The sequence below is a fragment of the Euleptes europaea genome, chromosome 2 (assembly GCF_029931775.1).
Source record: "Euleptes europaea isolate rEulEur1 chromosome 2, rEulEur1.hap1, whole genome shotgun sequence".
Classification (NCBI taxonomy): Eukaryota; Metazoa; Chordata; class Lepidosauria; order Squamata; family Sphaerodactylidae; genus Euleptes; species Euleptes europaea.
The window spans coordinates 105,860,918-105,886,315 of record NC_079313.1 but is presented as its reverse complement, the minus strand read 5'-3'; the positions used below and the strand labels follow the sequence as shown (position 1 = coordinate 105,886,315).

Here is a 25,398-nt window from a genome sequence, read left to right as displayed (position 1 = left end):
TGGTGAGTGGAAACCTTGATCCAACACTTTCTATGTTCAGAAGGCATCCGAGTGCAGGATCCAATGGCTTGATTCCACCAAGTTATATCCAAGCACCCCTTTTGTATCCAAGGACTCATTCCTCTGTGAAAGCAAGATTTAGTGGAAGGCAGCCATTGGATCCATTATGGCAGAAAGAAGCTATGGACCCAACTGAGAGATTCCGTTTGGCTAATACTTTACTTCCCTTGTGTGGATTTGACAACAATTTCCTAATCCATAAATTAACAAGTAAAGTGCATAGTACATGGGCTGAGGTGGGATGCATGATGAAGTAACTGGGTTATTGTATTCACATTTTTCAAAGCAGATTGTTTTATCAATGCACATGGTAATGAGCTGGTGTGAGAGAAACTCTTAAAATGCCTGCTGGGATCAAAAGACAAAAAGCTTTCATCTTCTTGGTGCTAATGGAATAAGAACACAGAAGGAAGAGATGCAGGCTATCTACAAGGAAGTTTCTTGATAACTTTCTTTCCCCAGCATCTTCTACTGCTATGTGTGTCAAGAATTTGCCCCAGAATTTCGGCTCCAGAATAGACCACCAGTACCTATTCCCTTGCTAGGCATCATTACAGTGACTAGCATGAAGCCAACCAAAGGAAGCAAGATTCTCACCTGGCAGCAAGGCTCAGATGTAAGTGTTGGATCAAGGTTTCCACTCACCATTGTGAGCAGAGAACACCAGTTTTATGCAACAATCAGGATCTGAACAGCATTTATGGGTGCCCCTTCTCTTCTGTGCCGTGGTCTTATATACACTATTACAGACTTGCTTAATCCCTTCTCTGATAGGTTCTCCAGACTATTTAATACTTTGCCTACTTGATTTTCTAGCAGGGTATCAGCCGCCCACCTCTTGTCTATCCATCCAGGGAAGCACCTTAATGTGAACATCAACATTAGCAATTTTAGGCTTCATTTTCTGAGTGGACAGCCATTGAAAAGAAGTCCTGAGTATGCAACTGTGTACTTTATTTCCATTAGCTAAATTTAATCTGGCCCCGGATTAAAAGAATTTCCCATTCCAACATGATAGTTGTTAACAGCCTCCATTTACTATGACATCCTAGTGTAGTAAACTGCTGTTCCCACCACCAAGCAGACAGTACATGTAGCCAGCTTTTTGAGATGCTTAACATTGGTTTATTGCCTCCTGGAGGTTTTAGACTCCAGCAATTGGTTTAGGAAGTTGCAACAATCAGCTGAGCACAGGTCAGCTTGCCCCTGCATGCTTATTGGATGAATGGTGTACCAATTGTTGATTTTATTTTTGGCAACTGGGGAGTCTCCATCAGCTGGCTTCTCTGGCTCAACCAGGAAAAACAACCTAAGGATGTTCTGCTTCCTTGGTGGTTCTCCATCTCCTGCTCCTCGGCGTGCTGCTGATAGAAATGGCAAGGAGGGGCTAGAATTGTCTCCGTGGAAGTCCCTCAGCTCTTGCCTGCCATAAATGTTTACCCTACTTCCCAGAGGGAGAGTGAACAAAGGGGGAACTTTTGAGCCATGAGAGAGTTTTCCAAGAGGAGGTAGCAGCACTACTTTCACCTGTAAGCAAAACAGAATCTTTCTAATAACCAGCAGTGTTCCTTCCTCGCTTATAAATGAGAATTCTTCACAATCTTTTAATGGAGCCTGGTCAGGCTCCCTCTTGGGCACCCTTGCCCTGTACTTACTGCACAAAACAGCTTCCTTGGGTCATATAAGTCTCAGAGTCAAATCTCCTTTTCCAAATAAAAAAAAATGTTCCACTTGCTCACTAACTTCTGTCAGGAGTAGCTATATTATTTCTGTCACGAATAGGAAGAAGTAGATTGTAGTCTACTGGTAGATCTCAAGCTAGAGATGTAAAATTTCCTGGAATTTTGAGGGTTTTTCCCTTCCTTTGAAAAAAACAAAAAAATGGGGGTGGGGGGGCTGATATTAATGCAATAGGGCTGTGCAGCAAGTTTTTTGGTACTTTTCAGTTAGGGTGTATCAAACCTGGAAATTTCCCAAACTTCCGGAAAACCCATATTTTTTTTAAAAAAATTGGGTTAATAAACCCAAAGTCAAAAAATACACCACCGCCACCCCCGAATCTTTTAGATCGGGCTCTGGAGAAGCCTGGCAGGAAGGATCTATAAGCAATCCCCACCCCCTGGTGCTTCTCTGGAGCCCGGAGAAGAGACGAAGGGTGGATTTCTGTCAGATTGCCCCCCCCCCACTGGCCTTCTCTGGGGTCCACCCCTGGACTGCTTTCAGATCCACTCCACAAGGCTTCTCCAGGATTTGGAGAAGCGGCGCAGGCTGCATTGGTGTCATATCCACACACACACCGGCTTCTCTGGACCCCAGAGAAGACCGGCAGGGCATATCTGAGTCCAGCCCCCCCCCCCCCGCTTCTCTGGGCTCTGGGAAAGCAGCACAGGCTGGATTGGTGCCAGAGGCAGGTAAAGGTGGAGAGAAGATGGAGGAGAGAGGGGGGGGAAATGGTGGTGGGCCAAAGCGGCCTGAATAATGCACACACCAAAAAAACAAAAATCTGCATTATTCAGGATCCGTTTTTTTGGCTTCCTTTATTGCCATCAAATTTCATATCAGTAACATTTCATATATTTTTTAAAATTTTGTTAAATCGATATGCACACCCTTAGTACTTATTGTCATATCAAGCCTAAACTAAGTTTACTGCTTTAACAACATAAAGGCATAATTTATAACTTACTTAGCATATAAAATTTCAATATTTGACATATTCCAAAGGTGTCCACAGGCTCAAAAATATTGGGCACCTGGTTGGCCACTGTGTGAACAGACTGCTGGACTTGATGTGCCTTGGTCTGATCCAGCAGGGTTTTTCTTATGTTCTTTTCCAAAAGTGCTTGCCTTTAGGGAATTGACAGAATATTTACTTTTTCCAGTATTTATTTCATGAGTGATAGCTCCCAAATTGTTGTTATTAATGGTAAGCAGGCAACTGAAAATACTGAATGAGAGAAATCTAGAGAAATCGGTTGCTTTAGGATTCATAATAAGATTGTGAACGTTGTGAATGGAGAGTCACAATAAGGGGATACTCAGTGTAGTCAGTAGTTATAACTGCTGTGGCCTGGATAGCACCATTATCAACAAGAAGGTTGTTTTCGGCAAGCCCACCTTAGGGGAGTGTGACATGATCCATCCCTTAAACATTAGGGATTAAATAGAGCAGTTTTGTGCAGTATGTCCATGTCAGGTGTGCCCAAGCTCATATATACTTAATAAATTGAGCTGAGGGAAATAATGCGATCTATCAGCTATGTGGATGAGACTAAAGTGTTTCTAAAATTACAAGTACACAGGAGAATAACGAAGAACTGGGATGGCTTCTGCAAAGGGAAGTCCTAGTTCACCAACGTTATGGTGTTCTTTGAGAGTGTAAATAGGCATGTGGATATGTGTCATTTTGTACATGGGATACCCTGTTTGTGTCCTTTCTAAAAGCATCTGGTTTCCCACTGTGGGAAATAAAATGCTGGACTAGATGGGCCATGGGTGAAAGTTGCCAGATATATGAATACCCTCAGTATCATTCACCTATGTAAAGACCTCTACCAACAGCACTGCTGCCAGTGAAATGTAATAGGCTCAGTAGAAAAGAGTAGGAGTCCAGTAGCACCTTAAAGACTAACAAAATTTCCAGCAGTGTGTGAGCTTTCGTGAGCCACAGCTCACTTCTTCAGAGGTTTGCCTTGTTGTGTTCGGTACTACCTAATGTTAATGTGCTGGTGGCTCTGAGGAAGCTTGGTCAGATGTGGGGAACACCCAAGAAGTGAGAAAAAGAGATAGCAGAGATCCATCAAGAAAGTCACAGGAAGAGATAACAAAAACAGAGTGAGAGACTCCAAAGGCTTGACTTCAAAGTCATTGATGACATCACCATCACAGAGACCTTGACTGGAGTGGGGGAAACCCAGCCACTTAACCGTATCCTTGACTTTAGCTGTAGTGGAAGAGATCAGAAACACCAGCAGATGGGATTAGGGTGCCAACAAAAATGTGATTGTTATGCTCACCTTAGTAGCCCATAATGATCAGATGCTCCTTATAGTGCATCTCTGAACTATGTGTGCTGAACAAGCCTGCAGGAAAAGCATGTGTGGGGAACACACATTGAGTAGCCTGGGGTAGGTTGTGTATGATTGTATGTGTCACTGAGTGGGTAGGTGGATCTACGCTTCTGATAATACTTACAGTTGAATTGTCTTTTTTCAAGTAAATTAGGAGTCGCCCTCTCTCTTTATCCCTTTCCTGGTCTGGGAACTTCTCAGGCTTAGCTTTTTTACTCTTTTTGTGGGAGGAGTTATTTCCCATCATGCAACTTCACATGAGCAGCCCTTCCTCTTCTTGGGAAGCAGTGGCGGTAATGTTGTGTTACCTGCTCCTGTTATCCCTCCTGAGCTTGGCGAACTAATACAAGGTGCTATTGTGATGTCATCTGATATCATAGGGCCGTTGTACAATGGTTGGGGTATTTTGTTTAGCCCTGCCAGCCAGAATGGCAGGAATTTTTTTCCCAGGCATCCTTGCCTGTCATTGAACAGGAGTTACCAGGATATATGAAAGATATGGAAAAGCACCCCATTTGTATGGGTTGCAGATCTTCATTTCTGCCCCATCCCACTTTATTCCTAGTTATTTATCCCCAAAGCTCTAATCAACAGCACATTTACTAAGACCTTCTTTAGACCATCCAAGATTGTATACTGACATTAAGTGATGATGTTTCATTTTGAGGCATACATGTACATGCACATACATGTTCACACACACGCTCATATGCACTGTTTCTGGATTTTTCACCTGGTATCTTCATTGCTTCAACGCCATTTACAAGAAAAAAGATTCCACTGCCTTCTTGTTCCTTGAAGTTGCAATGCAGGGATGGTTGGGAAGTGTGTTTATCATATCTCTGACAAATGGAATTTTGAAAGGAGCAGGCAGAAGAAAGACAATTAGCATATTTATGAGGCTGAGTGGAGGGGGGGGGCTCCTGCAGCCAGAGTGGATGTATGCCAGAGGTAGCTTTTACTTAATCTGCAGTGTTTTGGGGGCTCCTAATGAATCACAAGCTCTCTTCCTCTTTTATCTCTTTCCTTCTTGATGGTTAGGCAGAGAGGCAATCAGAGCAGGTTGATGGCACATCTCGTAGAATTACACAAGGATGCTACTTTCCCCTGTAAAATGCCCCATTGCTCATGTCCATCAATGTCTTGTGAGTGGCTCTGACATCTTTGTTCCTTAATTATGAATGTTTATCATATCTAATTTTTCATTGCTTCCTTGGCGCTATTAGCTGATTTGGATCCCATGCAGCAGTTGTTCTGCCTCCTTCATTTTGACTTCATAGTTCTTTGTATCACCAGACCCATATTTTCAAACGGTGATACCAGATGTATAACAGTACACTATTCAAGAGTGATTCTGGCAAAATCTAATTTGGTGCCAGCAATGGGGTGGTAGATCAAGGGGAGTGAGGATTTTGTGCAACATTGCTCAAATGTGGCCTTATAGAGGAGAGGCAACTAAAAAATGTTAATCCATTCTTTTGGACTTTAGTATACTGGCTTGGGTTTGATGTGGTGAGAGCAGAGCCGTAACAGATAAAAGACAACGTTCCATTTTCCTGCTGAAGTCTTCTGTGCCCCTCCCCCAGTTGTGCTTCATTGAATCCCCAGGGACAAAGCAGTGGGAGAGGGAATCAGCCAAAATACCCTCTTCTACCAGCAGAACAGATACATAGGATCTAAGCCACTGACATTAGAAGTGCAGGGGGATGAAAGGGTTAGCCTGAAATATTGAGCTAGAAGAGCTTCCACCACCCCTTGATATTCCTCTGAATCATCCCTGAACATCTGTTTGTTTTTAGACAATCCTCTCGCCTTTTAGTCAATGAATGAACAAATGAGAAAAAATGATAATGCTTCGAGTAGGTACCCTTTTGGGGATGCTTAATCTTAACTGCATTGCCTGCTTCGAGAAATGTACCTGGCTGGCACCACTCTTGTGAGCCTTGCACCAGCCAGTCCAACTCTTCTTTCCATTTCTCCATGGGCTGGCCCTGCAGTGGTATCTCCTGCAACTCCTGGCCACCAAGGCTGAAGGGCAGTGAGGGAGGCAGGAGGGGGCGGGTGCTGTGGCCCTTCTCCGGTACAGAGGCCTGGCCAATTAATGGGTCCTAAAAATATGCCAATTTGAGATATGCCAATGATACTACCAGAAATGGGTGGCAGCGGGGTCGACGCGCAGGCGAACAGGCGGCCTCTTGTAGCAGCCGAGCGGGCCCTTCCAAACGTCCTCAAACTCGGACCAGATGGAGTTGAGGGCAGACTGGGAGATGTGGTGAATGCCCCCAATGTAGAGCCCAAGGGCCTGGAACCACTCAAGGCCCAGGAGGCTGGCGCGGGGCCCGTCGACCACGATGAGGCAGAGACGGCTGGAGTGGTGCTTGAACTGGATGTTCACGTAGGCGACGCCCTGGACCGGCACCCGATGACGCTAGTAGTCTGAGATCAGGACGCTGGTTGGTTGCAGCTTGGGCAAGGAAGTGTGGCTTCCCAGGGCGCGGAAAGTGTCCCAAGAACCCGTGGAGAGGGTGAGCCCGAGTCGACCTCCATGTCGCAGGGGGTGCCCTCGATCCTTACGGAGATGGAAACTTTCTCCACGCCGGAGACCCGGTTCACGTGGATGCTGTGCAGCTTGGTGTCATGCCGATAGCGGTAGGAGGCGGGAAACTCGTCTTCAGCCATGTCGTGGATGGGCTGAGCGATGCCATCTTTCCTGGCCCGGCCGGCCGGCCCTTCTGTGTGGAGCAGCAGACCTTCACGATGTGGCCAACCCAGCCGCAAGCCCGGCAGTTGGTGTCATGAAAATGACAGGAACGGCGGTCGTGCAGGTCCCCGCAGCTGGCGCATGGGCGAGCCACGGGGCCCTGCGACCGGTGTGGTCTAGCGGACATCTTGTGTGTCTTGTCCACCGAGTCGGAGTCGCTGGGGTCCCCAAAATGGACAGGGGTTTCTGCACGAGGCGGTGCGGTGGCGCTGCCGCCGGCTGCCGCCGTGGCCTCCTTGACGGCAGAGATCAGGGTTGCAGCCTTTCTGGCGATGATGCGGCGGCGCACCTTCTCGTTCCTGAGGCCGAAGACGAACCTATCGAGGAGGGCGTCATTAAGGTTCTGGAACTTTCAGAAACAGGCCAGCTGTCGTAGGGCGGCGAGGTAGTTGCAGCGGATTCTCCCGGCTCCTGGTCACGGAGGTGGAACGGCAGGCGGCGAGCGAGGTGCGTCAGCTGGGGCATGAAATGGTTCCCCAGCGTGGCCAGAATGTCCTTTAAAGGCGCCTCGAGCACCTTGGTGGGGGCCATCAGGGACTGCGCCAGCTGGAAGGTCCGTGGCCCACACATGCTCAGGAAGATCGAGCGCTTCTTGTCGGCGTCGTCAATGTCGTGTCCATGAAGCAGGCAACGCAATCTGCGTAGCTCTCCCACTCGGTTGGCGGAGTCGAACGCTTCCAGTGATCCGTGGGTGGCCATTGCAGCGAAGTGTTGCGTCTCGGTGTGTCGAGGGATTTCAGCAAGGCAAGCCGGACTGCCTACCGGGCACTGCGAGGTCACAGAGAATCGAAGGTGATTTCAGCGAGAGTGATTTCGGTAGCAAGCTGGACTGCCTACCAGCCTTTGTCGCCAATGTTAAGTCCGCATGGGGAGGACACACGAGGTCGAGACGGAGTCCCAACAGCAACGCTTTATTGTAGTGAAGAACAGAACTGAGAACTGTGAAAACCGGCCCCGCTTATATTCCCCTGGCTGCGTGCGGCCACTCCCCCCCTGATCCATGATAGGGGGGAACAACCCCCGGGTCGCCAATAGCGCCCCCCGGCTTAGGGCCAATGGGGCACGCTGGCTTGGGCCAATCGCGCGAGCAGGGCTTAGGAGCCTTCGCCTGGAACTCAAGCTCCTAAGTTTCCCCCTGCTTACTATCCTAACTATGTACATACATAACAAGTTCACCTGGAGAAAATGGCTGCATTGGCAATTGGACTCTATGGCATTGAAGTCCCTCCCCTCCCCAAACCCCGCCCTCCTCAGGCTCCGCCTCAAAAACCTCCCACCGATAGTAAAGAGGGATGTGGTAACCCTAGTGCAGGAGGGGATTCCATGCAGGGCAGCAATCAAAGAGGGTTGTGATGAACTCTTCCCTTTCAAAGCTGATGTTTTTCTCCCCTGAAACCATCTCTCACCTTTGTTTCTTTTCTCCCAGCTGGGTTCTCAGAGCAGAAGCAAACCCCTTCTGGGAGAAAAGCAGCTGTGGGGAGGGAGTTTTGGAAAGGATTCAGCATTCTTTCCCTACCTGCTGCTTTTCCATTTTCAATTGTGCCTATTTAGCGTGGCCTGTGTTCTAATACGTCATTCAAGTCATGCCACTGTGTTCTCTAGTTAGACCTTGAATGTATTAATCAAAAGATGTTCCCTCGACAGATGTTTATGCCAGATCACCGAGGCTGCAATTATATAATCAGGTCAAGCCTAATAGGTGTACATGCATAATCTGTGTTTTGGTTCTCGTAGGTTATCCGGGCTGTGTAACCGTGGTCTTGGTATTTTCTTTCCTGACTTTTCGCCAGCAGCTGTGGCAGGCATCTTCAGAGGAGTAACACTGAAGGACAGTGTCTCTCTCCTTTGAAATATTTTCTCCCCGTAGAGGCGGTCAAAATATTGTCGAAGGCTTTCACGGTCAGAGTTCATTGGTTCTCATAGGTTATCTGGGCTGTGTAACCATGGTCTTGGTATTTTCTTTCCTGACGTTTTGCCAGCAGCTGTGGCCGGTATCTTCAGAAGAGTAACGCTGAAGGACAGTGTCTCTCCTTCAGTGTTACTCCTCTGAAGATGCCGGCCACAGCTGCTGGTGAAACATCAGGAAAGAAAATACCAAGACCACGGTTACACAGCCCGGATAACCTACGAGAACCAATGAACTCTGACCATGAAAGCCTTCGACAACAATCTGTGTTTTATCTGGATGGATGAAAAGAGCCTCTTGCTTGCACAGATCATCTCTGGTGTTCGTTTGTTGTACAGAAAAATGGGGGAAGAAGCTTTACCGTGATGTATGATCACTTGGGCCCCAGTTGCATGGCTAAAAATGGAAGTCCCTTTGTCCCTTGTGTGTGTGTGTGTGTGTGTGAAAATAAAGGCCCTTTGCTTACAGCTTCTTGCTTAGCTCAGTGGCTCCAATGCTTTTATTTATTGATTTTTTTGTTTGCATTATTACCAACAAGAGCCCAGTGGTTTAAAAAAGAAAAATCCATGGCTTACTTTTAGTGGTTAAGGCAAAATATTAAATAAACAGGGCAATAAATGTGCCAAGACTTAGAGTTTGATTTTAAAAAAAAAATGTATTGGTGGGTGGCAGAAATTTGAGCCCTGTTTACAGAATTTCAGTCCTCAGATCTCGATGTGAGATATGTTAACATAACAAAGATATGTTATTTATATCTATTGGCCCTATGGTCTTCTGAAATTAGTTTTGTATGAGAACACTTTAACATTTCTTTAGGTTGTAATTCTAAGTTTAATTGCTGTTTAGTTATTTGTTGTTTGTTTTGTATGCATGCAGACTGTCATCTGCACAAAAGATTTGAGATGTTAATTTACATTTTTTTGTGGAAAATATACAGTAAGTTATAGCATTTTCACAATGAAAAAGAACAGTAAATGCAGGATTTGTATAACACCCATTCCCACATAGACAACGTCACAGCTATAAATCCCAAAGCCTGCCAAATATGGAAAATTAGATCAAGGAAAAACTCCAACATCAGGTTTAGGAGAACGGAATATTGAGACAAGAATTATACTGAAGATGGTAGTATCCAGAGGGAAAGTGAAGAAGACAGAGGCACGGTTTTCTATTGATTTTAAATGAATGAGATGGTATTGTTTTCTAGTTCTGTTTTCCCTTACTCCTCTTGACTAAGTAGAACTTTCTTAAAATTGCTATAAATTAGAATGAAGTGTTGTGTGGTTAAGAGGTAAGTTGGTCAACCTTGATAGGATTGCCAACTTTGGATATTCCTCCAGCATATTCCTGGAGGTTTGGATGTGGTTCCTGGGGAGGGCAGGGTTTGGGAAGGGAAGATACCTCAGCAGGGTATTCTGCCATAGAGTCCATACTCCAAACCAGCCATTTTCTGCAGGGAAACTGGTCTCTGTAGTATCGGCATCAGTTGTAACTCTGGGAGATCTCAGGCTCCACCTTGGATTTTTAAATGTTGCAATATAGCCATAAAATCCTGAGTTTTTCCTTCATAGCTTTGGGTCTGGGTCAACATTAAGGTAGTATCACCCCAGCTACCTCCATCTCTGAGGTTCACAAAGTGTGAATAGCAGAAGGCTCTTCATGGGGCACTGAACAAGGCGAGAGGCTCTGTAGCCGTTCTTAGAAAGTTTGCCTATTAGTACTCAGCTGGTCACCCATCTTTCCTCCTCCCACGTTCTTATCCCCCAGGAATATGAGAGCTCCTCTAAGATGGAACAGTTTATGACCCGCTTTCTGCTGCGAGAGACAATGAACCAACTGCAGTCCTTGCACGTTTCACTGGAATGCGCTGCAGACACCATTGAAGAACAGGCTGGCCGGGAAAGGTAATGTACAGGTTGGGTTGAACAAAAGCTACAAAAGAAGGTGCAATCATAATAGAAGCACCCTCCGAGAAGCCTCCTCCTGCCCATCTCACTCCCAATTTTTTCTCTTCTTCATTATCCAGTCCCCTAGGGATTAGCCTTGCCAAAACTGCTGCGGGCTTCTGGCAACCATAAAGTAAGGTACACTAGCTTATCTGGGGGAGTCAGGCGTATTCAGTTTGCATAGTTAAGTGCACAGAGGTCTTCATTCTCTGCTGCCCCTTTACCTAGTTAGAAAGCTGATGGGGGAAATGGCAGGAGTGGTATGAGCTATGCTGCTTCCAATTTTGCATTTCTGTTGGTATTCTGTGGTGTAGGACTTAGGGACTCTGCCACACAGATGTGCCATTCTGGATGGCACTGTTATAATAATAACAACTGTCATAATAATAACAGTTGGGAAGGAACTGAGAGCCACCAGTGCTAGATTCTTTTTTTTAACTCCTAAAGGAGACCCACTCGGCAGCATTTTCCTGATAATATAATTTGAAAAATCCTACGCACGCACTTCCATTTTCACATGGGCTCACTGGAAAACACTGATCTTGCTCAAACGGCCAGTGGGAGAGGAAGCACACGCCACAGCAGAGGGTGTCTAGCATACCTGGCATACGTTCACAGGGTCCACGCCATAGTGTCTAGATGTGTGAGGAAACTGCATGCACAAACACACATGCATGTACTGGGTTGGATCCAGCCAAGTTTTTGTCATAATCACATTTTATTCCTGTCCTTATTACAGCCCACATGGTTTTTGCCCAGACAGATCCTGTGATCCCCAGCATAGCCTTTCTGTTGATCAGGGGAGACCTTCTTCTTCCCTCCTCGTTTTCACCATTACAAAAGTTGGTTGGATCCAACCCACTAGCCATTACTACAGGAGATGTATTATGTTGTTTTTGGCGCTTTCTAGGACTGAGGTGAACAAATCAGAAGTGTCTGTTGGCCCACGCACTGTGAAAAGATGTGGTCGTAGGGCTCAGAAGAACATCTGCTTGTCTCCTACAGATCCTTATTCAGGGATGCTGACTACAGGTATTGGCAAGTCCCTATTCGTATTATCTGTGTTTGTACCATAGAGAAGCAGCAAGGTTCCTCTAATAGCAAAGTTTCATGCAAATGTCTTGACAGTATGCAACAGTGGGTTATTTCCCATGTGCGTAGGCATCCCTGGATTTCTCATCCCTTGATTCTTTGAGGACATGTTGACTCAGAGCTGACAGTGGCTGCCCCTTTGCTGGGCAAGAGGCTTCCTGAAGCTGCTTTCCAAACAGAATTCCTGTCTTTCTTACAACAAAAGAGCAAACTGCTATACTATAATAGACTGCACCAGGAAGGCACTATATAAAGAAAAGGCTGTAGGAAAAGGCTGTAGCAGTTCCCAAACTGTGCTCCACAGAGCACCTGGTGTTCTGCTAAACATCTCCTAGTGCTCCATGAAGAGATTGTAAAAAAAAATACTACTGTCATTTGGTTTAGTATATAGGTGCTAGGTGAAAATTAGTGCTCCATGATGAATTTCTCTCCTGCAAAGTGCCCCATGACTCAAAACGTTTGGGATCCACTGCTGTAGGTTATAGCACTGTGTACAGGACATATTATCATTCTGCTACAAGTATTGTCCTGTTGTTGCTTCATTGTTTTCTACTGATGTAATACAACTTTCTTCATTATATCCACACTCTGTATCATGTCTCATGTGCTACTCTCATTCAGATTCCAGTAATCCTAGTCCTAGTACATGGCTCATTAGCTGTCTTCTCATATTGATTATCTCAACCTATGTTGTGCTTAGTAGGTGTCTCTTTGTATATACTGTGATTGGTTTATCCTGTGTAATCAATCTCGAGTCTCAGTGAGAAAGACAAATTAGATAGAAAGATTATTATATATTTGCAGTTACAAGGCAAATGTTATGTAAAGGCATAAGGAAGAAAGCATTGCCTTCCTTTGTGAAGTAGACAGTAGGGATGAATAAAAAGCAAATGCATCTTTCTAATTTGTGCTAAAAGGCAATAGTGGAGGTTTGCCATGCCATCAGCCTCGCTCTTGATCCTACCAAAGCCATCCTTATATGCTGAACTGCTGCCATGAGCTTCCTTGACTATGGTTTCAGCTCAGCCATCTCTTTCCATGTTACACCCAGGTGTTTGCGTGGAAGCTGACAGCCAATGGACAACTGAGATGAATCGGCTACAACAGCTCATTGAGAAGCTGGAATGTCAGGTGAGCCAGCAGATTCAGTAGGTACAAGGCAAAACAGAGATTCGTTTTGGTCTTGATGCATTTTCCCCATCTCCACCTACATCCTGATTCCTGTTTTGAGCCTGGGCCAAAATACAGCTGACCTGATCTCTGTTGTAGGTCTTTGATTATTATACCTGAACCTTCCACATTTTTAATATATAAACCTATGAAAGGACTAGGGATGTACAGATACGGTATGTATGTTTTTGTTTTGTTTAATTTTTTTTCACATCATCCAGGAGACCATTTTTGGCTTGCCAAATGGCTTTGATAGTGCTTTTGTTCACATGTTTATACCAGAATTTAAAACCCTCTCTGAAACAATGTAGTGGTCACAGCTCTCAATGAAGGGACCCTGGGGAATTTTATGTTAAAGGGAAAAGAGCCCATATACCAGATAAATGATGGTGATTTCATTAGCAGAAATAACAGTTATTAACAATGCTAAGGTTGGAGAAAAATGTCCTTCTCCTTTAACAAGGGCTTACTGGGATGTTTTTCACGAGTTGATATTATTTACCTCCATACCATGAAAAGCTTCAGCTGCTAATTCTGTTTTTCTTGACAACCCTAACATAGGCTGAAATGTATAGGGACAGCTTATATGAGTTAAGATATCATACATGCCTCTGAGGTATTAATGTGTGTGTAGCCTCTATCTAATAGATTGTGTCTGTTCAATGTACAGGGTTGGATATTTCAAAACAAAGTAGTGCTGGAATCCTAAAAAAAAGTTCTGCCCTTCAGCAAAATGGTTTATGATTACATTTCCTGGATAGTCATAAAGAGACAGTAAAAGCCTTGTAGAATTTAATTGATTAGGGTAGTGGGAGCTTCCTGATTCCAGTAATAAACCTTCCAATGCTGTAAACGAGTGTGGGATGAATCATTCAATTAAGGTTTAAATACTTGCAGTGAATTGAAGCTAGCGTAAATTCCAGAATATCTCTTCTAATGTAACAAGAGAGATCAGAAGGGAGTAGAGCTAGGGGAGAAGAAGTGGAATAGGGTGGTGCTCAACCTCTGCCCCTCTCCATCTGAGGCCAAGGAAAGGCACTTTAGCCAAATCAGACCCTGGTTCATGACAGCCATGTCCTGGGACTTGACATACAGATTATTTTAGCAAAAGTTATTTTGTAAAACCAGAATCTGGTGTTCTGGCAATCATTTGAATCATTTGAATCCTCAACTAATACTCATTGGCATCACTGTTCCTGTTGATACCCTGGTCTGTACTGTGTTGAGGACAGCACTGGGGAATAAAACCAGGGTTAAAGTCCACTCCAGCTGTTGAATAATGACATCCTGTTTGACATATGCCAAGACATTATTCGGTGCAAATATAATGGCATACTGTGGTTCAATGCAGATGTCATGGTTGTTTTACACAAGTGAGACATCATTTGGTATTACAGTAAAGACATCTGTGTGAATCCTTTTAAGTTCTTTCCGTGTCCTTCCAGTGTCACTAGCTCAAAGTTTCCTTGGATATGAAAGTGCACACGTGTGTTTCAGAGGGTAGCCATGTTGGTCTGCAGTAGAACAGTTAGATTCGAATCCAGTAGCACCTTAGATACCAACAAGAGTTTCAGGGTATAAGCTTTTGGGGGTCAAAGCTCTCTTCGTCAGACATGATGAAGTGTCTGATGAAGGGAGCTTTGACTCTTGAAAGCCTATGCCCTGAAACTCTTGTTGGTGTCTAAGGTGCTACTGGACTCGAATCTACCTGTGTGTACAGATTGATCAGATACTCTAATGCTAAAACTACCAGTTGTCTATTCCTAGAAACTGTGCCAGATATCTGGCATTGCCTCTGAAAAATGTTCAGGTTGAGGCTTTGGCAGATGGGCTGAACCTCAAGGGGAACGGAGTTCCAAAGCTGGAGAGCCTGTTCCAAACCCATCACACCACTAGTATAGTGAACCTTCCACAGGGTCTGCTTTGACATATTTTGATGGGCAGTCTAGTCTTGCTTTGTAATGACTGTGACTATGCAGTGCAGAAGCTCACAACGCCATTAAATGTTTTAACCTCTCAAATAAAGTGTTCCCCTTTGGCAACATTTTTGCATTTCTACAGAGCCCAAGGCTGGAGCCTCTGAAAGAGGACAATCTCTGCAAAGGAAGAGATTCTGTAAGTTCAAGGCCAGTACTGTATTTCTGTTTACTAATAATGGTGATACATACAAGTAACGTATTATTGTTGTAACTGTCGTTGTCAGATTAATGCCAGAGACTCTGTGACTTTTCAATAGCTATTTATTACAAACATACAAGCAGAACAGCTTTCCCTCACTCAGTTCCTTTCCTGAGTAGTTTCTGCTTCCCACCCTACATTTCCTGTTAGGACTTCTGGCTCCTCCCCTATTTCTTGGGCCTAATAGAGGTTCACATTTCACTATAGTTGTTGTGTTATCAATGGCCTTTTCTGCATGAATGGTTTACTATGTTTCATGTTGTCAAAAGCTTCATTTTATTTTTCATTTCTGCACATGTTTTCCTCTGTTTGGTTCTCAAATAATTTCCCCATCTTTTTTCTCCATTATTTTCCTGAGCACTTTTACCATGATATTTTTAATCTGTATCTGAGCCAGCTTTCCTTGAGCATGCAAACTTCTTCAAACATCTTTATTTCTCCGTCCTACCAAACACCCCTCCCTTGTTCATGCCCACTCTTTTGCTCTACTCCCCTCCCTTCCCCTCCCTCCACCCATTGCCCCCCTATTTTTTATTTTTTGATGACAAGATTAGCAGTATAATGCTGGATCTAATGGACGCATGAATGCTAGAATAACTCTCCCCATTTCTGCATCCCCCTAGGCTGTAATTAACATGTACTCTGAGCTTCTTGTTACGCACTGGGAGAACCAGGGTATGTTTTAATTCTGGGAAGTTCATAAAATTGCTTGGTAAAACCCTCCGAGTGAAAAAAAATGAATTAATTGGGGTGAATTGTAAGGTGTGTGATAGTTCAATAGTTCATTGGTGCTTGAGTGTAAAGCAAAGTGCACGAACGCACTGGGCCTCTAGTTGTTTGCGGGGGGCATGCAGATGTGCCTAATGGTGGATTGTGCTTCGGTTTGGGGCATCCATTGTGCTTCAGTTTGGAGCATCCATTTTGAATTCAAACTTTTCCAAATGCAAAATGGTGGATGAGATACATATGAGCAAGAGAAGCTACTTTCCCAGAAAGTTCCCGGAATTGCATCATGGACTCCCTGGGGCCAATTGCAGTGGGTTAGAATGGTCTCGATCAATGGGAACATGTTTCTGAAGGTGGCAACTTCAAACACAGGCGGCCACTTCTCAAATAGTGTCTTTCTCATTTAATGAGAAAGCACTAGAGCACATGCCCAAACACACAAAAAAAATTAGGGGGAAGTGGGGGGAGCATCCAGTGCGATCATCCACAGTGCCTCGAATGGCATGAAACCCCCTCACCAGAAAACATTGCTTTTTGGAAAACCAGTGCAGACAAAATAAAACTGATTTAGAAGTGAACAGGAAAACAGAAAACAGCGTTGCAAAAGGAGGTGTGCAGAGCTACTTCGTGGAATCCGATTCCAAGCCTCGCAGATCGACCATGTGGAAAATCTGTGGTAAGCTGTGCATGCGGAAAAGGCCAATGTCTTGCGGCACTTCACAGAACGTAAGAACTTAGGACCCTACTCCAAAGAGTTTACAGTCTAGAATTCAACACAAGGGAGGCAGCAAAACAAGGGGGAGACCTTGGAGGCAGGGAAAGACAGGGGACGTATATGTGTTTGCTACAGTTAGACATATTTAGATTCCATAGGGTAGGGGATGGGGTTAAGGGTTGGTGCTGAAAGCTTCCTGGATGTGGTTGGGCTTTAACAAAGAGTCAGAGGTGGCGTCCTATAAGTGTTCTAGGAGACAGGCATAATGGGACAACAAAAGAGAAAGCAGTCATTTGAGGGAGCAGAAGTCCTTTCAATGGTTAGATATGATGGGACCAAAGAGGCAAAAATGATAGGCAAAGATGTATTGCGTTGCAAGAACAAAGAACTCCTTAGCAGGCTGTCATTACATTTTATAGGAACACTGGGGCAACGTCTTCTTTCCACTCAGAAGATACCTCCTAGCCTTGTAGGGAAAGAGGAGGAGGCAGAGAAAGAGGAGCTGCCTGCCTTCTTGAGTCTGCAGTCCAGTATGATGTTGCTTTTTCTCTGGGGCATAGGACAGAATGTCTCCAGGTGGCCTCTCAGCACTGGCAATGGAATTTGAGAGATGCCTTATCTTCCCCACCAGCAAAACTGCTTCAGTCTTGTAAGATCCATGGAAGTAAAGGCCTTAGTACTCGCCTAGCCCAGCAATACAACTAGTTTATTATGAAGCCAAAGATACAACTGGAGAGAGACCGTCAGCCAAGCTGGTTGAGAAGCATTCCCAACCATTTCCTCTGTGTATAGGTGCCACATTCACAATGATGACAACACATGGATAGGGGGGCAGGGCCAGCACACCTTTGCCTGCACCAGCTGTACATTTGCTGATTGAATGTACAAATGGATCATGTTGTCTGAATTATTCTGAATTTTACAGAGCTTATTCATTGGTTTTTCAGAGGAGAAGTAAAGTTCTTTCAGTTTGCCTTTCCTCTTCTTCCCATTCCCACTCCCAGCCCCCCATGGCCAACTGTCTAAATGGAACCTGTAAGCTCTTTTGGGACAGGACCTGTCTTTTGCACACATTCGTCTGTCAATCATGTTGCACATAGTTGGGCTATATTAATATATTGTAGTGCAATATCATGCCCATGTGTTTGGCTCTCTGGCAAACATTATTATTCCGTGCCAGCTGCAGGTTTCCTTGTTTTCCCTTGATGCTTTTTCTTTTGCCACAATTGACAAGGAAAATCCAGTGGCTCCAGCTGGAATTCTGCCCCTTGCCCCTGGCAAGTATCAGTACATTCTTCTTTCTCGACCGTCATTCTCCATGTTAGCGTGTTTACTTGTGACTTGCATAAAGTTTACCATTCAAACCACGGATGTTGCAGTGCATGTTTGGGTGCGTTTTGGAACATGGACAAATCCTTAGATGCAAAAGGGCCACTTAGAGTGCAAAGGACATCATGCAACCTTGAATGTTGCATATCAGAACGGGGAGCCTCACCCTCCATCTCTTTTCTCTCCCTGCAGCACATCCTGGTGGCACAAAGGGAGATCTCGGTGACAGAAAATGGGTTAGAGGCGTTTCGCCAAGCTCTCCAGTCCTACACAGAAACCACGGCCGGACAGAGCAGCTGCCTACAGTAAGTCTTCCAAAACTTGACTTTTATAAGTTGCTTGGATGAGAAATGTGCTTAAGAGTGGCAATTGTGGCTTTTGTTGAACTTTTCATCTTCAGTATACAAACCTTAATTCACTCTCCCAATAGCCAGGAAAGTGCTATTTATAACACATAGAGTGTATACAGGGCTGCTTTGTACTCAAGACCTGACAAACATCCACTGACTAATCTGGCCCACCTAACAGCCCCATACAGCAAATAAACACTCTGCAAGAGACAGACTCATTACAGAGAAATATTGTTTCTCCTCTTCCTACACAGATGGCAAAACAAACAGGCACAGAAAGTGAATTTGCTATTTATAATTGTGGGCTCAGAAGCTGGTGAGTTCAGACACCCATCCCCCTCATCCTGCTTCCATAATTATATTTGTTGTTGACAAACAAAGTTAGTACATTCTTCTATTCTCTAAGGAAGAAACAGGTAACTCTGAAAGTTTCCAGAGCCCTCTTCTGCTGATAGTAACCACACATACAGAACTGAGTTGGGCTGAGGGGCTAACTCTCAAATTCCTCTAAGCATTTGGTAGCCACATTTTCCAGTCATTCTTTGGTGGTTTCTAGCAATGTTTTCACACATTAGAATCATAGAATTATAGAGTTGGAAGGGACCACCAGGGTCATCTAGTCCAACCCCCTGCACAATGTAGGACATTCACAACTACCTTCCCCCACACACACACACACCCAGTGACCAGAAGATGGCCAAGATGCCTTTCCTCTCATCATCTGCCTATGGTCACAGAATCAGCATTGCTGACAAATGTCCATCTAACTAAGTAAATATTGTTGAATATTTACTTACAGCATTCCTCCAAGGAATCCTATTTATTTATTTGTGTCGTTTGTAGTGAGCCCACCTTCCTCGCTGAGACTCAACAGCGCAGTAGAAACAATACAATACATATAGTAAACAGCCCTATATTTTTTTTTAAAAAAAATGGATTACAAAATTAGAAATTAGAAGCTGTATAATACATATAATAAAGCAAAAGTACAAAACTGCAACAAAATAGTATTATCTGTGCAATTATCGGTACAATGAAGACGGCCTAGAAATTCACAGACAATGTTCCTGTTCCCTTTATAAAAATGTCCATCTGAACAATTCTGTTTCACACATTCTGTGAAATGATAGAAGTATGGGAGCCTTCCTGACCTTTTCAGGGAAACTACTCCATAAGGTGGGAGCCAAAACAGAGAATGCCCGTGTATGGGCAGCTGTCACTCTTACCCACCTGCAAAGTGGCAACTTCAGAAGACTTGGCTCAAATGAGTACCCATGTATAATGGAAGAGGCAGTCCTGCAGATATGCAGGTCTACGGCTATGAAGGACTTTGTAAGTGATAACTAATATCTCAAATTGAACCCAGAAACTAATAATAAACCAGATTTGCATTTTGGCCACTTGAAATGTTTGTTGTTGTTGTTGTTGCAATACATGGTAGTGTGACCAAACCAATTCATACCACATAGGTGTTCACACACCTGCCCTAATAGCTTGAGGTCAGCAAATTCTGTATCTACCAAAAAATGAAAATTGTGAGAATGGATCCTGAATTTAGAGTCAAGAAGGATTTTTTGTATCATAATACAGTAAGAATGTATTATGATTTAACACATCTCACTCATCCGATGATACTTCATTGTGATCCCATTATGTGGAAGAGCAACCTGCAATGTGTCATCTTTGAAATTGTCCCTAGAAACTTATACTCTATGCCCATGTCAACATAGGTATAATCCCTAGGTAGCACAGCTAGGTGTTAAGCTCATCATGCAGCTGCCATACAGAATTGCAGCCCAGAGTGGAGTGACCCCACTCCCCATTTAAACTTTCCCCCCTGTGCCATGAACTATCATCACGTCACATATGCCCCCTCTCCACTCCAAATCATTAGTTGCCACTGGCAGAGACTCGGGGAAACAATCCAGATAAATATCCATAAACAATAAGGGACAAATATGGAAAGCTTGTCACAGTGCTGGAAGCTCCATGTGAAAACATGTGGAAAACTTTACACAAGGCTTCCATTTTCAGTGGTAGATCCATGTCAAACATAACATTTATACCCACCCTGAAATGGTGGAGGGAACGAGACCTCCTTAGTGGCATGTGAGGTCTGGTATTGATTCCCGTGAATGAAGAATGTCATCATGATCAGTCATTTCATTTGAATCAAGGAAATATGGATGTTCATTGCATCAGATAAAAGCCTTGCTATCTGCTATTCTTTGTGCACAGGCTGTGAGATAACATAAGAAATCCACGTGTTCCTTTAAAAGCACTGTCAGTTCTTTAACATCTGCGTGAAGGCTATTAACTTTCCATGAAAACAACAACAAAAGCCTATCCGTGAGTCACTGAAGATAAGTAATTATGGTACAGAAAAGCCAGGCTGGCTGTAGACATTGGAGTCCCATTTCTGTGTACTTATGCACAGCCTGGTGTGTAGTGATAACGTTTTTCCTCCTGGCTCATCTTCTGTTCCTGCAGTGTGTCTGCCCACAAACTGACAAGTGAGGCATGCTTCATCCTCTATGAGTTCTGGCAAGATGTGCCTTCGTGGAGAAGGTTAGTGGTTTCCTACAATCCGTGCTGCGTTTCTGTAGAGGCTGAGTTTAAAAGTACATGGCCAATTCATGTTTCCCCTTTTTAAGTGGTCAGGTGTGGGTTGGGTGTATATTGCAGACTGAGCTTTGGACCTCACCATGTAAACAGGTCCCAGTTGTTCAAGTGCAGTCAAATTTAGAAATGCCACCATTCAGCTCATTTCCGCAAGCTTTGTGTTAGGGCAGTTCTTTATCAACTAAGAAGAGCCCTGCTGGATGAGAATAAAGTCCATCTAGACCAGCATCCTGTTTCTCCCACCCCCCTCCGGTGGACAACCAGATATCCCTGAGAAGCCCACAAGCAAGAAGATAGTATCCCTTCCTCCAGTGTTGCTGCCCAGCAACTGGTACTCAGTAGCACACTGACTCTGAACATGGAAGTTCATTTGGTTATTATTACTTCTAGTAATAATTGCTAACCAGAAGACCTATTTTTCATGAATTTGTCCACTCCCCTGTATTAAGGTTGTTACCATGTTTTGTGGCAGTGAATTTCATACATTAATTGCATATTGTGCAATGTAGGAACTAGTTTCTTTTGTCTGTCCCGCACCTAGTGCACATCAGTTTCAATGGTTGACCTGCATTCCATGATTATCAGTTCTCTCCATCTGTTTTCACTGTATGTGGATCTTAAGCAATGGAAGGCTAATTCACTTAAAGTTGATTGAAGGGAGAAATAGAATATCCCTCTATTCTCCTTCAGTCCAGCAGCCTAGTCTAAGTGAAGTCCCTAGGAAAGTCCATAAAGTACGTCAGGCATCATGGCAATGAGGAATTAACAAAGTTGGGACAAAGGAAGGATTTGTGATTGCTTTGGATAGATATAGTGGGTTAAGAGGGTCAAAAATAATAGGACAACATCTTATAAGAGTGCTTCTCAAACTTCAGTTTTATGCTTCATGTCAATACATCATAACACAGTGCACTGAAATGCAGGAGCAGAACAGTACTTCTTCCAGCATGTGAGAAAGGTATGTTGCACCATAGCAAAGATGGATGAAGAATGGCAGAGGGTAGTCAGATTGTTATGGAGGTGAAACTGGGATCAAATTCTTTGTAGGATGAAAGATGGTTTGTGGCATTCTTGCAGGGAAAAGGTGGGAAACTTTACAAGTAGTCCTCTTACTAGAGTTTATTGAATAGGACCTGCCCCCTTATTGCTCTTAGAAGTACAGTCTGGCTGAGACACAAATATTATGTACACTGCTATAACTTTCCCAATTTCTTTGCAGCCATCTGCAATCTAATTGCTGCAAGAAGTTTCACCAGATCCTCATTGATTTATTGGATACTCCAGAACTCTTGACCACCATGTTGTTTCCAGGTAGGTATGTTTCAATACAAACCTGTGCATTTGTTTCCACCTAGTGGACAATGAGCACTCATATTATTCCTTTTTAAAGAACTTAGCGCGCAGAACATTTTGTCAGAAACTGATCATTGTGCATATCTATATTTTGTTGCAAATTTCAGAAGTAAACTTCTATATAGCCTGATCCTATGCATGTTTAGAAGTGCCATGTAGTTTAGTGGGATTTTCTCCTACCAAGTGAGTGTGCATCAGGTTGCTGCCTCAGTTTAATAAAAAAGGAAGTAAAAAACACTAAATTAAATAAGGTTTGGAAATAACTCCAGATAGATAAGGCAGGAAAGAAGAGAGAGGTCCAATATATTTATTGCTCTTATTAGGGGTGTGCATATCAATATGCCGAATGTTTAAAAAAACTTTAAAAGTACCTTTTTGGTATTTTCCGGGGTTTTTTAACCAGCATTAAAGAGGCAGCAAAAAAGAGGGACTGAAAAAAGCAGACCTGAATAATGCTGAATTTATTCAGCATTATTCGGTCGCTTCAGCCACCACCATCATTTTCTACCCCCTTCCCTCCCCCCTTACTTACCTGTGGAGGCCTGAGCTGCTGGAAATCAGCTCGGATAAGAGGAAGGCAGGGGTGTTCCTTTTGCCACCGCCTGCCCGCTCTGACTGGAGCATTCAGGCGGCAGCAAAAGGAATATGCCTTCCTTCCTATCCAAGCCAGATTTTTTTGGCTTTTTTTGGATTCGAGTTTATTAACCCAATTTTTTTAAAAAAATAAGAGTATTATGGATTTTTAAAAAAATGTTCAGGTTTAATAAACCTGAATCTGAAAAATACCGAAAAAAACCTTGAGGCCTACCCCTAGCTCTTACCCAGGAGAGATGAGATTTGCATAGGCTACAGCGTTGTGTTCCATTGCCTTGCAGTCAATGCAAAGCACTCCTGGATCAAATTGTGAAATCACAGGTTGGCATATTTGAGGTCACAAATTTGAATAAAGATAAAAATACTTTTGCCAGCTGATTTCCTTAATTTAGATTCTTCAAGTCCCACTTGAGCTCCATAAGGAATACACTGGCCAATTGCACATAGTTTGGAGGTTGTGCCCAAGAGAGTTCCTTAGACTAAAATGTCTCCCCTTCTGTATATATGAACTTTGAGAATGTCTCCTGTTTGTTTTCTCAGCTTCCTGGTGGATCATGAACAACAACTGATCCCCCCATGGTATTTCTACAAAGCAACCAGCATGCTGATGGATCAAGTGTTCTCCTTAAAAGGCAGCCTCCCTTCCTGGGTTATTCTTCTCCATCCCAACTGCTTCCATGCCTCTTTCCTCCTCTATATTCTTGTGCAGTGCTTGTATCTTCCTTTCCTCAGCAGCTGTAGGAATGGGAGAGCACTTCTGAATGCACCCTGCCATCATTCCTGAATGTCATTGCACCCCTCTACTATTTTGACATAGAACTTTCACACAGAATGATGTCATAGCCTTTTAGTCTTTCTGGCTATACAAACAGTGTAAGACGGAAGCATGGCGGGATGGAGATACAAATCCATCCAGTGAAGTGTGATGGTACACAAAGGGAGCATAATTTTGAAGGCCTGTTGTAGAGCTGTGAGACCGAAGCTGTAATGAAGAACCAAACTGAGAGTTTGTCTATGGTTATTGTACAAACCTCTAGAGATTAATTAAAAAGAAGACAGAAAGATTTTGAGGCAGTTAAGACCAGTGTTTCCCTGCCGTGTGCCTCAGGTTATTACAGTGTGCTTAGGAAATGTCTACCCATGAGAGTAAAAATAAGAAGATAAAAGATTTCTGTGGAATGTATCGATGCTTTGTGTTCAAGCCTGTGTGTATTCTGTGATTCTGCAGAAGTGCAGAGAAACTATAAGCACAGTCCTGTCTGTAGTCTGAGAAACCGATAATGTGTCCATAGTTTCCAATTTCATGTAGCTTGGATGGTTTTAAAGGGGATCAGATAAATTCATGGAGGATGCATGTACCGACAGCCATGATGGCTAGACAGAGGCTATGTCTTCACATGCTACTGAATTCCAGTTGATGGTGGACAGACAGCACCTTCGTGCCACATTTGTGGAATTCCTTGAGGCTGCTGGTTGGACGCTCTAGAAACGATGCTCGGCTGGCTGGGCCATTAATCTGATTGAGCTGGATGCTGTTCTTATGCTAAACAGCAAACACTTCCTTGTTAGTGTGACCCTTTCAGGGTATCATTTCTTGTTAATTTATTGACCTATATACTATACTCTCAACAGCACGTTATTTATGAACTGTGAATCAAACATGGATGTTGCTGATTGTAGCCCAAAACTGGCTCGTGCCTGTATTATTGGTGGACGCAGATTTTCCAGAGAAGGATCTGGCGGGTGCACAAACTGATTCTCATCACAAGCAGTCAGGCTCCAAAATAAAGCTGGCAGTAGATAGCAATAATCACTTCACAATTAGAGAGGACAGGCTCTAAATTGTCATTAGGGCATTATATTATTTTGTACCCCTATTTCAAACCCATGTTTACCTTACAAATATGGGACCCTGCACTTATAAAATTAGAATGGTGGGAGTGAGTGCCAAACCAGATGTTTGAGTTTTTAAAGAGTAGAGAGTTTAAATCAGCTGTAGGGAATGTTTTTTTAAAAAATAAAAGATAGCCCAAACAGGCTTGGAAGTCCACTGCAGGGGAGAAAAAGCTCCTTCACCCCTCCCCAAGCCATTTCCCTATGCTGAAACAGTGCTGGGGAGAGTTATTTCTCCATTTTTGCTGCTCCATGTGAAGTACTCTATGCACATGGAACAGCAAAAATGGGGAAATAATTCCTCCCAGCACTGTTTAGGCATGGGAAAATGGCTTGGGGAGGGGGAGGCTGGAGCCCTTTCCTCCCCCCACAGAGACCTTCCTTGCCCATTTTGGCTCTCCTTTATTTTTTAAAAGCCATTCCCCCACAGCTGCTGTGTGGGCTGCAGGGAACCTGGACCCAACTCCTTAAAAATCCAAACATCTACTTTGGCCCCGAGTTTCAGAGGAATGAATGACAATTGTCAGGGAAAGGGTTAGTTACTCCCTTTTCTTCTGGACAAGAGGCAGTAGGAGATTTGTGGCTGCAATGTAATCCATAGCTTGGCTGCTACCTGAAACACTTTAGACCACA

The 25,398-nt window shown here is 43.9% G+C and overlaps 1 protein-coding gene across 1 annotated transcript in view; it reads left to right on the top strand.

The window, feature by feature from the left end:
• Nucleotides 1-23,715, top strand: part of NECAB3 (N-terminal EF-hand calcium binding protein 3) — a 97,069-nt gene extending 73,354 nt beyond the window's left edge. Inside the window, exons 6-13 of the mRNA XM_056844863.1 lie at nt 10,565-10,701; nt 11,654-11,775; nt 12,887-12,966; nt 15,067-15,120; nt 18,146-18,258; nt 20,794-20,871; nt 22,145-22,236; nt 23,413-23,715. Of these exons, the coding sequence (XP_056700841.1) occupies nt 10,565-10,701; nt 11,654-11,775; nt 12,887-12,966; nt 15,067-15,120; nt 18,146-18,258; nt 20,794-20,871; nt 22,145-22,236; nt 23,413-23,441 (705 nt within the window). The 3' untranslated portion in view covers nt 23,442-23,715. The remainder of the gene's footprint in view (nt 1-10,564; nt 10,702-11,653; nt 11,776-12,886; nt 12,967-15,066; nt 15,121-18,145; nt 18,259-20,793; nt 20,872-22,144; nt 22,237-23,412) is intronic.
• The last annotated feature ends 1,683 nt before the right edge of the window (nt 23,716-25,398 follow it).